Genomic DNA, 13,014 nt, shown 5'->3' with positions numbered 1-13,014 from the left:
GGCAGCAGCTTCCCGCTCTGCCTGTGTGCAGTGAAGCTGCGGAATAAATGTACAGAGCCCAACTGACAGAGGGATGGAAAATTCTGGTTTAATTAAATGAACAGACTGAGCAACCAGATGCTCTTTTTATTTTTATTTTTTTGGTTTACCTTCTAGAATTAAAAATTGTTCTGGGACTGTTGGCAGGAATATTAATGGAAATATGTCCATACAGTCCCGGACAGTTGCAAAGGGGCATATAAAACAGAGAAGTAGCCTTCGTCGTGAAGCAAGTGTTCCCAGAGATGCTGTTTGATGTTTGGGTATTTTTTTTTTCACCTGTTCTTTCCCTTTGGCGGAATAAAAGTTTCTGTGCTAACTGGAGGATGACTCTTCCTTAGGAATGCAAGGCCATTCTCCCATATAAAAGTGTCGTCAGGCCTAAGTGGCTTTTCGTGTGCTTGTGCCAAACACAAGGGTGTAACACTTGAGCTGCGAGCAAGCCATGTTTACGAGCGCCAAGGCTTCTCTTTGTGCCATTACTCAGGAAAACTAAACCAGCTCCAACTTAACGCCCTCAAAATTCAAATACATGAATGGGGTTAGATTGGTTTGCCCGAGCTCCACAGCGGTACCGCCCCCGGCGAGGAACAAAACCAGCCCCAGAGCACGGAGCCGTGGGCAGGAAGGGCCTTCTGTGGGTGCAGGAGCCCCAGCGGCACCGCGGGGCTGGGGGGACACTTGTCCCCAAGCGATGCCCTGGTCTGAGCAGCCTCCTGGAGGAGAGGGTGGACCCTCCTGCCAGGAGGTGGGGGAGCAGAGCCTCAGCGTGAGATTCTGACCTTCAGACTGGATATTTTTCACCCTGTCCTTGGGGAAACCAGTTTGTTTTCTCTTTGCATGTGCGTAACTGGCATCAGGAGCCATTACACCCGCATGGACTGGGGGAAGGAGCTGCTCTTAGCGGCAGCTTGTGGTCTGCCTGCAGCGTGCGCAAGGATCACCTGACAAATCCTCTGCTAATGATGCACAACATGCTTGGGATCCTGACAGATTTACAGAAAGCTGCTTAAGGTGGAAGGCATCTGCAGGCAAGATGTATGAGGCACTTGCACATCCTTGTTTTGCTTTGTTCAACTGGGTAAACTAATAATATAAAAGCCACTTTAAAAGCACCCTGCAGATTAGGTTGTCCGCGAGCCTCTTAAAAGCTCACGAAATGAAAGTGCATTTGGACTAAAAATACAGCATCAGTCACAACAATATACAATAGCTATAATGTTTAATCTAGGAGGAAGCAGCATATCACTTTGCAACTGCCTGAACCTGGGAATAGTGTCTGTGTTTCTGGGTCACTCTTTCAGACTCCAGTTTATCAGACTAAAAGGGACTTTGCTGAACCTCTTCTGCCTAACCCGTAGCAGCTCGCTGCGTTTTGCACTCTAGTAAATCACAAGCCCATCGATGGTGCAACAAAAAAGGGCTTGCGGCAGCACCAGCTGGTGAGGGAGCTGGTGCCTGTGATGCAAAACCTCCTGAAATCTCCCAGTCCCGCCATTTCAATGCCATTTGCACGGTGTGCAGGTGTTTCTTGTGCTGAATTATTTCTGCCGTTTCAAGGCTGGAAGCGGTTGCTGCCAGCCCAGGCTGTGCTGCTTCCCGGTGGCCCCCGCTCCGGCCGAGTCCCAGGGAGGCTGGGCTCAGAGAGCCCGAGTTTCACCTCGTGCTTTGTCAGCCAAGCAGGCCGATGTTTCTTTGTTTTAGCACAAGATAAACATGCTAATGTGCATTATCAGTGCGCAGAGAAAGTACAAACAGCTTTTATCTTCAAGAAGCCAGGCCGTGTACCCCCACCACCTATCTACACCGCTAAAAACTGCTTGCCCCTTATCTGCAACCCCCCTTGCGACACAGAGGCGTGAGGGACCTTCTTTGCTGGGTGTAAAGACGAAGCCCGGACCTCAGGGCTGCGCTTAAAAGTTTTGCCCACATCGCTTTGCGAATCAGCAGTTTGCAGGGGTTCAGGAGCACCCCAAACAGCCCTGCCAGGAGCAAAACCCATTTAAACTGCCACGCTGCTATCTAGGATCCCACTCCTGCTGCGGGCGAGGAGAAGCAGGGAGGCCGATCGAGGGTGGCTGCTTGATGAACATTGACAACGTGGAGCAAACAGCACCGCACTACAGCAGAATGTCCTTAAAAATGCTCAAAGGATGAAAACTGCCGGCACTGTTGTGATTTTGAAGCTCAAATAATAAATGATTCAACAACTGTACAGTTACCATGGGGATGAATTCTCATTGAGCCTAAAATTACCAAGCTGCTGACACAGACCTATTTTTAGTATCAGCAGATGTGTATCTTTAAAAACAGCAGCACAAGCCTACTACTGTGTTTGTGTACGCAGCGTGCACGCGGAGCTGAGCTTCCCGAGCTAGCAACAAAAGCAGAAACGAGCAAGCGGGCGATCGCTGCCACACACAATGCGGCCATCGACTCTGGCGGCGGGAAGTGGAAGTTGCAATTAATACCTGATCAATAAAGCACGAAGGGTGGCCGGATTGGCAGCACGTATCTGAACTAGTAAGCAGACCCCTGTCGTCGCTGCCAGCCTGTGTGCTGCGGTGATGGAGTGTCTGCTTTCAGTGCGTGGGTATCTAGCGGGAAGTGCCGCCGTGCGCTGTCACTGCCGGGCTCTCCCGGGCTTCCTTCTTCGGGCTTCGTCAAGGCAGGGATGGAGATGAGGACGAGCACCGCAGTGCCTGATGGCAGTGAGCGGCGCTGCCCAGTGCGCGCCGCTCTGGGAAGCACTGCTCACGCCTCACGCACAGGAAAAATAAAGGAAATTCGGGAAAGAGGGGGGAGAAGAGTAAAGGATCTACAACAGCCCTTGTGCAGAGACATGCCTGAAAAGAAAACTGTGCTTGATCTTCTATCCCAGAGAAAATGATGGAGAGGAGCCTGATTAATCATCTTGCATGTTGTTGAGGTTTAATTGGGAAGGAACAGCTCGTCCTGTGGAGCTGGCGCTCTGACACGTGTCAGCCGATCGGCTCTGCTCCCGGCGTGTACGTGCTGCTGTTAGCAGCTCCAGATGCTCTGCACAGCACAGATCGCTCCCTGTCTCTCTGTGTGTGCCACTGAGCTTCTAAAATTTGGGGCTGGAGGGAGCGCTGCTTTGCTGAGAAGGTGTCCCTGATGTTCCAGAGGAGATTTGGAGACGCTGCCATTCAGAAGCAGACTGAGCTCCTGGCCACGTTACTGAAGATGCAACATCGAGCTTCAGGAAATCAGGATACTGAATTCCCTGCCCTATTAGGATCACACATGTGGACATGGAGGATGTTGTCAGCTCTTGCCAGGTCTCAGGGCACGAGATTTACTGAGACAAGAACTGCCGTTACAAACATCATCCGAAGAGCACAGGGAATAAAGTTTCTTCAAATGGGGGACGGGGGCTTCTCTCTTGTCCAGAAGCCATGGAAAACTGTACTGGAAGTGACAGGATATAAATGAGAATAGCGCTCAAGATAAAAGTAGGATGAATTAAGTCTTGAACTCTACATTCTTGCTGAAGGAATTCATGTATCCTCAACTCCGTATTAGTAGCTGAGGATTTAGGGAAATACTAGGCAAATCTCATCCATTGGAATGGAGTATTTTGCTTTCAGTGCATGTCCAACTTTGCAGGATCACAGGGTCGTGCAATAATTCAGGTTGGAAAAATCTCGGGGGCCTCTAGCCCAACCTCCTCCTCACAGCAGCGTCAGCTCTGAGATCAACCCAGGTTGCTCAGGACTTTACCCCGCCTGGTCTTAAGAACTGCTGAGGATGGAGACTTTCTGGGCAACCTCCTCCAGTGCCACACTGGCCTCACGGGCAAGAGGTTTCTCCTTATAACCAGTTGGAAACTCAAGGATGCGACAAACTCTTCAGTCAGATTCCCAGCGCCTCAGGAGTACTGCTGTACCCAGCGTGCTGTTAACCACCGAATCACGCCGGTGGCCGAAGGGAAGCAGGCGGTCCCCCGCTCTGCCCGCGCCGTGGACCTCAGCGCTGCCGTGGGCAGTGAGGGCTGCGGTGACCACACAAACACGGAGGTCTGGTCTGCCGAGCGCTTCGTCATCACTGACGAATGTGCGGCCAGAGCAGCGGGACAACAGATACCTTTTGTATTTAATACAATGACGGATAGCTTTTATACTTAATTTTGCTCACTGCCATATAGGTTGGAGCCCAACAGCAACTAATTTAATAAAGAAAAAAAAAAGTAACTTAAGGAGGAAGACGTAACTGCTTAGCTTCACTGCTTTCAAAATTACTGCTTTGCAATAACCAGGGGAGAGGCTGCACACATCTCCCAGTTCTGTTTTATAGCCACAACGACGGAAATAAGAAGTGGGCAATGCTCTACTTCCACTTCTGCCTAGGGCAGATGGGGGAAGCAGAGGCCTCTGAGTGCTCTGTTGGACCGAAGACTCAGGCCCCAAGGGCTGGGAATTGGGGAGTACCATGACAGAAGTGAACACGGCCAAGGCCCCAAACACCTACTTCTGTTCTGCGTGTGCAGATCCACGGTCCAGATGATGATCAGTGAAAGGAAAAGGGAAAAAAACCCAAGTGACCCAGCGGGTGCTGAAGGCAGGAACACACGAGCACTGACGAAAGGCTGGAGAGCTGCTGCTGTGGGCAGCCTGCGCTGGGCCTGCCTCGCTTCCCCTCTGCGCCACCGCTTGGCCTCGCCAGGAAGCTCCTTGGTGCCCACAGCTCTCCTGAGGGGCCTCGAATGGTCTCTTCCCTCTCGTGACAGGGTCCATAATCTGCTCTCAAAGCTTCAGTAATTGCCCTCTCCGGGAGTTGGGAAGGGAACTGAGGCGTAACTGCACCTCTGGGCTTCAGCTTAGGTACTTCAGGCTGGGTTGCCTGAACTCATTCTTTTTTGTAAAGTCTCTCACTTCCTTGTGTTGCTTCAAAACCTCCCAACTTTGGGGGTGGTGTTCTCTTGCTCATCTGCTTCTCTTTCTGGCCAGTTCCAATATTTCCTGAAGAGCGTCCTTGCAGGGAGCGCAACATCCAATCCTACGCACCTCTCCAGAGGCAGCTTCCATGGGCAACGGTCCCAATGTGCTCCTCACACTGGCACTCAGCAGCTGACCTGGCTATCAGGAGCACCCCATCAGTCATGCACAGCTAGCAAGAAAATCACCTAAGACCATGACTAGAGATTCAAAACCTCCATATGAAAGGGATATTCCAAGGGGAGGTGAAACTGCTTGACATGAGGATGAGAACAAATGGGGATGTTCCACCTCGCAGCAGCTGCCATCAAGCACCTGACCAACACCAAGGCCACCACCCAGAGCTCAGATCTTACCCAGCACTACAGTTCTTAGAGTTTTAAAGACTGAATCATGTGGAACTGTCCCTAATGAAAGATCATTTTTGGTGTCAATCTATTCAACTCTGCTGCTGGGTCATACAAGTTCAAACATATTGGAGTGGACTACTTGTAAAGCTGAAATCACCCACCAAAAAGCTTTATTCTTTCTATCCTTCCTTATCTTTCTATCTAGCTTTAACATTCAGGTTAACCCTTTCCCTCCAGTTCGCACCTTTCTAAAATTTAGAAAATTAAAAGTGCCTCTGGCATAATCTAGTTCAGTTTTCTAAGTGGCTGTGCTTGCCACGTTTAAAATCAAAGGCCAGTTTTTAATATAACTTCCCCAAAGAGATACAATCTAAAACCGCTAAACGTTTTTCACAGGTTCTTTTGCGGATGAATTTCCTTCTCTTTTCTTCTGGTCTCACACTAAAGGAAAACTTTTCTAACTGTGGAAAATATGAGAGAAACCTCTACTCTTATGTATATGAGTGAAAAAAAAAAAAACTTGCAATCACAGTTAAAAATACTGAAGCCCAAAGAACTGGGAGTTTTACTAACATCAAATTAAACCATTATGATCGGCAGCCAGATCTGTGTTACGCCAGCTGCAAATTTCAAGTCACTCCTGCATGAACACAGTATCCTTGGAGGAATCATTCAGCATGGATTTACACTTTGCTTATGATGAAGCTTTTTGCTTTGTGTAGGAGCAAGTGGGTGAAACAAAGCCCATTTGAAGTTCCATTTCTTAAAATAATTTGATAGATTCTGGCAGGGTCTGATGCTATTTTACTTATGTGAGACCTATCTGCTGTCAAGATAAGGCACACATGAGACATAAATCATATTGCACTAAAAGAATTTCTGCCCTAAACTTGAGATAATGAGACAAAAGTCAAAACAATATCCTTCCACAATCTTTGCTGTATCCTAAAACTTCGCTAAAAATCTGTTTTTAAAGTTATTTCTGTTTAATTGCATGTGTCCCTTAGGTGCAACTGTCTCATTTTTAGTGTTAACACGTTAATGGACGTGCGCATTGGACCCTGTGCACAAGTGCCAGTTCAGAGAGCAGCTGCGTGCGCCTTTCCAAAGCGCTCCAGCTGCGTCCGCTTGCGCTTTCGCCCAAGATCATCCCTGTCTTGCCACAGTTCGAAGGACAGGATCGCCACAGGAAAAAGGGAAGGAGGAAAAAGCCAAACAAACAAAAAACAGGATCTATGCAAATGAAGAGGTGAGAATAACAGTCCCTTATTTCCATTCTGCTCCCCGTATGGGAGGCTCCAGGCAGACCCGTCCCTTTCTTATGGGAATCAGTCGTCTCTTTAGCCTTGTTTGGTTGCTGTGGGAAATGGTTAGTCTCGTAAAAATGACGAGGCACTGCAGTACGTAAGTACACTAATAACCCAAAATGTCACCTTAACTTAGAGCTCTTGCTTCTGTGGATTTAAGCCCTCAAAGTAGGACAATCACTGTCATACAGATAGAATAAGCATCGACCTCTTGTGGCAAAATGCTTAGAGCAGCAAATACTCAGTGCTAAGCCAGCCAGGGTCCATTTTCTATAATTAAAACATTTTCATCCTGGTGCTGTCTCATCAAGTGACACCAAATGTACGTTAAAAAGATAGTTAATTCAGTACTGCTCCTAAAACTGATCACACTGAGCTGCAAAACAAAAGCCTCTCTGCACTGTAAAATCAATCAGACACCATTTCTCCATTTCTGACCATAATATCTGACTGGCAGCCGGTGCAACCAGCCTCGTAACGCTCAGGGTAGCAGCACAGTGTCTCGAAAGGCGCCACAGATGGGGTCTGACAGTGCCTACATGCGAGGAAAATGAAAACGGGTTTATTTTTTTATCTACTTTGCCACTTTGCTTCCAACTATCAAAGCTCCAGTAGGTTTTTAGTTTTTGATATGAGAACTGTTGCTGCGGTAAAACCTCTTCTTTGGGTGGCAACTGGGCACATTGCTGAACTTTGTGTAGCTACAGCCTTTCTTCAACACCCCTTCAGGAAAGTCCCGCCGAGTCCGTGCTGCCAGGTGCGCACAGGGATGAGGTGTTTTTTACAGTTTCTTTCGGATCCCCGCTGTCCTCGTGCTTCTAGCAATGAAGAGCACCCATAGCTAACTGTATTAGTCTACCAGGCATCACCAGATTAGATCACGGGAAGCAAAAATAACACAATTTAGGTACAGGATATTGCATAAGGAGCAGCTAATTCTGTGTGCCTCTGAATTTATGGAGCCTGATTTCCTGTAGCTCACTCTGCCGAGGATTCTACAGGGTAAAATAATATAGCTCTGATCACTCTGCAGCCTTGCTCTTGGTAGGGGCACTAATTCCTTTTTCCTAATGGGATGTCTTTTGTCATACAGTTTGCAGAATGCGATTTCCATTTTGTACTGATTTAATTGAATTTATTCAGATAATTACAATATCTTTTTGGGAAGCATGATTTGGGAAAGAGAGAATGTGAACAAACGTCTTGGGAATAAAGGCTGCAAATGTCGCTTTTGTGCTGCTGCAAAGGTGTTTATGTAGTCACCAGAGCACTTCAGGTGGTGTTTTCCAGCTACTTCTGAAAAATACAGGAGGAAATTCCCACTGAAGTCTAGAGGAGCTTTTCTGTTGACTTCATCTGTTGATTTCACTGCAGCTCGGATTTCACCTCTCTTTTCTGGCCTACCTTGCATGAACTGGAGCAACATGAAAGACATATTGCATCTAGTCCTCCTACAAACACCATGCAAAGTTATTAAGCAAAACAGATCTTGTTTAGCAAAAAGTGACGAAGCAACAACAACATTTGAAGTCAAAGGACAAAGCAAGCTAAAAATTAGCTACCAATGAGGAGAACATGCTACTTGGACTTAAGGAAGAGTAATAACATGGGAAACCATGCAATAAGGGGCAGGTGAGGATGAAAGATTACAGACGCAAGCTGAAAATAATGGCTTGCATAAGGGGAAAACGCAGGAGGAGGAGAGGAGAATTGGGAGGCTGGGGAAGGGGAAGGAAGGAAGGAAAAAGAAATGCTCTTCAGGTGGGAATGTTTGGAGGACGCCGATGCTGGGGCTTGTTCTGGTCAGACAGTCTGCAAGTTGTGCGCTAACCAGCGCCCAACCTTCTGCTCCCTTGCACTTACTTATATGCTAAAAGTCTTCTTTCAAATTAGACATTAAGGACTCTGACATGGGCCCCTGCTTTCCCACGTTTGTTCTGCCCACTGTAACTTCGACAGGGGCGGCCAAGAGCAGTTGCAACGCACCCTATGAAGCCGAAAGGTAGACGGGAGACCCAAGGCCAGGAGAGCAGACAAAAACCATCCCGTCTGCCAGACTTCTGGCTGCATAAATTACTTGCACTTGAGCTAAAGATACATGAGAGAAGAGGAGGAATTAAGCTGCACCATGGACTGCTAATGCCAAAGCCAGCACAGCAGCCTTGTGTCATGGTAATGTAACACCATGGAGAAGTACACTGGACGATGGTTTTTTTGAGTCTTTCATGCGTCCAGTTACAAGAATATTTAAAACCAAGTCTATCCCCCAAATACAGTCCCCTATAAATATAATAAAGCTTGTTCCCAAATATGTTGCAATACCTTTTATGAAAACTTAATCCCTATTAAGTTTGATGGACTTGCTTAATGCAACACTGATTCCAAAATACGCCCAATTTAAAGCTGAAGTAACCTCTATTTTTCACTTACTAATGGAGATAATCTAAGGATACTGTGTACCCAAGATTACTTTTCGCTCCTCTAGAAACCAACAGATGATTGTTTGTTTAGGACCATATCTGGTCAGACACATCAAGGAAATCCTACCCTTAAAATATGGGTACATCTTGAAAGCTCGCAAAACTGTTTACTTCTCCTTTCAACATCTGTTATTGTATGCAGGAAACGAAGCAGGCAATGACTTCTACATAGAAGCTCGTTTTCTGTCTGCACGTGCCCATAGCGCAGCGTGAGGCTGCATGACAGTGTTGGAAAACCAGGATTTGGAACCAGGATCAATGGAAAACTTGCTGCAATGTTTCAATAGGTCCAACATCTTGTAAGACTTGGCTTCCAAAACCAAAATAAGCTGCATTTAGTCTCTTTCCCTAAGAAGCAGCTACACATGCTCTATTTTGAATAAGTTAATTTTAAAGACTTATAAGGAAGATATGATGCTGTATTAAAGGTTACTGGCATGAGCTTAGAATGTTCACATTACAAGCAGCGAAGACGCATCAGGGAGTTATGCAAGTTATCCGAAACAAGTGCCAAAAATCCTTTTACCAAATCATCACACACTCTACATAATGCTTAGCTCACTACAACCCTTTTCATATATACATCTCCCAGCATCTCACAGAGGAGAAAGCAAAAGCTATTCTAGAACTAATTTAGGAAGCTCAAAAAACAGCCAGTCACTGTGAAATTTATTAGCATCTTTTCTAAGCCTCACTTCAACTGCCAGTTTATTGAAAAGTGTTATTCTAGTAAAATCCTTAAAAGGAATGTCTCGAGGCTTTCAACGACTACAAAGGACACTTGTAAAGTTAGCTGTTCTCATTAGTATCCGGAAGCTGGGATTTGTGGCGGGGGGACGGAGAGGGGGAATGCGGCGTTGTTAGTGGTACGAGCTCACGGCAGGCGCCCCGGCCTGGGCCTTAGGCAGAGCTCGGCCCCCAGCTCCTTAGGGTGCTAGCTCTTCTCCCCTGCCTCTTTTGGGGAATATCACTAAAATACTCATCCCCGAGTCCAGCTTCACCGCGGATACCTATCTGTCCAAGCATCCCAAGGACAAACGTAAGAGCAACCAGGTTTTTAGCTGTCGGCTAGTGGTTAGATTTGAAGCTCATGGTTTTACGTTCTATCGAACTTTCTCGTCCTGGCTACAGGGGAAAAAAAGGCAACACGATTTTCCAATAAAAATTCCTTTGAAATAAAGGCACCCTACACATGGCATCATTGCATGAGAGGGTAAGAACTAATGATAAATGCTGTGCAAAATGCCAGAAAAACAGCATAAGTTACGAGAAAAAGGAGGACATCAGATGTTAGCAATTAAGGAGGTTATGATACAATTTTTCTAAAATGCGCTGAACTTGTTCCTTTGTGTTTTACATGCTTTGATATGGAAAACTGCAATCTACTTATAAATTAATTAAGATAAAGCTGCTAATAAACACATACTGCTTCTGCTGCACAAAGATTTCCACGAAACACTATAAAAAATAACCTTCAGCAGCAGCTTTTAATGAATAACTAGTAGCAGAGAAATGTAAAATAAATGTATCTTGTGGATTTAATTTATTCTTGAAGAAAAAAAATAAAACGCTAATCACACAAGCAAGCCTAGCTGCTCGGATGGCTTTCCTGGACAAAGGCAAACATCTTCCATTTTCCTTCATGTGGGATTGCTACCTTCTTCAAAGGAGCAGCTTTTACCTCAAATTGAGTGGGGGCTGGGAGCTTGTTTTGCTCCGGTCTGTCTGATGCGCTCAGTGCTCATCTTGAGGCTCATTTTTTTGACTTGTAAAAAAAAAAAAAAAAAGAAAAGAAAGAAAGAAAGAAAAGAAAACCCAATGCAGGATTTACCTACGGAAGGCTATTCAGAGCCGGTGTTAAAACCCCATCAATATCGGTTTGAGGTTCGGCGTTTTGCCCGTTTCCAGCTCGCTCCGATGAGCGCGCGCCGGCCCGCGCCGCTCCCTGAGGAACGGCCAGGAAGCCCCGCGCCAACGGCCGCGTTTCCCGGGGCAGGAGGCCGAGCCGCCCCGCACCGAGGGGGGCCCGGGCGCCGCGAACAAAGGGGCCCCGCGGCCGCTCCGTGCGTGACCGACGGGCGTCCCGTTTTCCTGCCTCCCCCTCCGCAGAACGGGAGGCGTCGGTGCCGCGGTAGCGCTCCCGGCGGAGCGTTCCCCGCCGGGCCCCGCGCAAAGAGGCACGGAGCCGAGCGTAAAAACCAGAGCACGTTTATTCGGTACACACAGGTTCGGTGAGACAGCCAGCCCTGCACAGCAGGAACGCATTCAAACACTCCGCTACGAAGTGCACATATTTAACCAACAGCTGCCGCGGTAGTCGAGCCATTGAGCTTGTTTGGGGGCGGGGAGGGAAAGGGGTTTTTTTCTTCTTTTTTTTTTTCTTTTTTTTTTAAGAAATAAAGAAACAAACTTGTTTCGGCTACCTTATGTGGGCAACGCGCCTCGGGCTCCGTTGACGCGTCAGGCTTTACAGTTATGAGTCCAGCTGCCTTCCAGCTTGCGAGATTCACATTTTTTTTTAAAAAAAAAAAGGCTTCACACAGTCACGACGGGGAACAACGGAAAAAATAATAATAATAAAAATAAAAAGAGGAAACGACGGGCGCCTCCCGCGCAGCTCCCGCCGGATTATTGCAAATGGCTCCCGCGCGGCCGCGCCGGTTCGGGCCGGGGGCGCCGCGACCCCCGGCGGCTCCGCGACGCGGGGGGAGGAGGAGGAGGAGCCCCGCGGGGCGAGGAAGGAAGGAGGGAGGCGGCGGCGGGGCCGGGCGGCCGCGGGGCTCCCCGGCGGCCCCGGGTCACCTTGTGGGGGGGACGGGAGGGGGGTGTCCCCGGCCCGGTCCCGCCGCCCACGAGTCCGAGAGGGCGCGAGAGGCCCCCCCGCCGCCCCCCGCCGCTACTGCAGGGACTGCCGGGCCGCCGCGTCGCCGTCCGCGCCGCTCCCCGCCGAGGCGCTGCCGCTGGACGCCGCGGAGGCCGCTGCGGCGGCGGCGGCGGCCGCGAGCTGGAGCCGCCGCACGGCTTCCTTGATGAGGTTCCCGGAGAGGATGAGCTGCTGCAGGAGCCGCTGCGGGTCCTCGTCCTCCTCGCCGGGCCCGGGCGGCGGCGGCTGCTTCCCCCGGCGGGCGGCGCTCCGCAGCCAGCCGCGCCCGCACAGCTGCTTCGCGACCCGCTGCTGCTGTTGCTCGGCGCGCGGCGCCTCCCCGCGCGGCGGCGGCGGCTGCCGGTGCCGGTGCTGCGCGGGCAGCGGCCCGGGGCAGCGCGGCGAGTACGGGGCGGCGCGGTCGCGCGCGCTGCCGGGGCCCAGGTGCTTGGCGTGGCGGGGCGGCGGCGGCGCCCGCTGCGCGCTCAGCTGCAGCACCTCGCCCAGCTTGGCCACGAGCGCGTCCACCTCCTTGGAGCCCGCCGGCCCCACGGGGCGCTCCAGCAGCAGGAAGCGCTCGCCCGGCCGGCACGGCATCTCGGCGGGGCCGCCCGCCCGCGAGCGCCGAGGGGGCCGCCCGCCGCACGCGAGCGCACGCGGCCCCGGCGGCTGCGGTCGAGGCTGGAGCCCGGCCCGCTGCGCTCGGTTTGTAAACAATGGGTGACGCGGCCCGCCGGGCGCCTCCCACCGCGCCGCCGGCGGGGGGGAACGCGCCGCCCGCGCCGCCGCCGCCGCCGCGGGGGAGCCCCGCGTCGCGCTGGGGCCGCCGCGCTCGGGCCGCCGCTCCGGGAACGGCAGCGCCCCGGCCCCGGCCCCGGTGGCGGCGGCGGCGGCGGGGGGCTCCGCGGCGGCCCGCGCGCCCCGCGCCGCGCGCGCTCCCCCCGCGGCCGCGCGCCGAGTGGTATCGCCCGCTTTCAAACCCCGCACCTCGGGGCCGGGGGGCGGGGCCGCGGGGGC

At 50.6% G+C, this 13,014-nt stretch overlaps 1 protein-coding gene across 1 annotated transcript; it reads right to left on the bottom strand.

Annotated features, from left to right (window-relative positions):
* Positions 1 to 12,030: 12,030 nt before the first annotated feature.
* Positions 12,031 to 12,632, bottom strand: LOC148592830 (GSK-3-binding protein-like). Its single transcript, XM_088533605.1, has one exon. The coding sequence runs from the start codon at positions 12,592 to 12,594 to the stop codon at positions 12,031 to 12,033; it is 564 nt and encodes a 187-aa protein (XP_088389731.1). The 5' UTR covers positions 12,595 to 12,632.
* Positions 12,633 to 13,014: the final 382 nt, after the last annotated feature.

Source organism: Tinamus guttatus, unplaced genomic scaffold, assembly GCF_059628265.1.
Source record: "Tinamus guttatus ecotype Peru unplaced genomic scaffold, ASM5962826v1 Tinamus_guttatus_pri_ptg000510l, whole genome shotgun sequence".
Classification (NCBI taxonomy): Eukaryota; Metazoa; Chordata; class Aves; order Tinamiformes; family Tinamidae; genus Tinamus; species Tinamus guttatus.
Note: the sequence above shows the minus strand (reverse complement) of the source record. Positions and strands in the feature narration are given on the sequence as shown.

Excerpts from the sequence above, each read along its gene's own strand:
- LOC148592830 (XM_088533605.1), bottom strand. The coding sequence starts at position 12,594 with ATGCCGTGCCGGCCGGGCGAGCGCTTCCTGCTGCTGGAGCGCCCCGTG.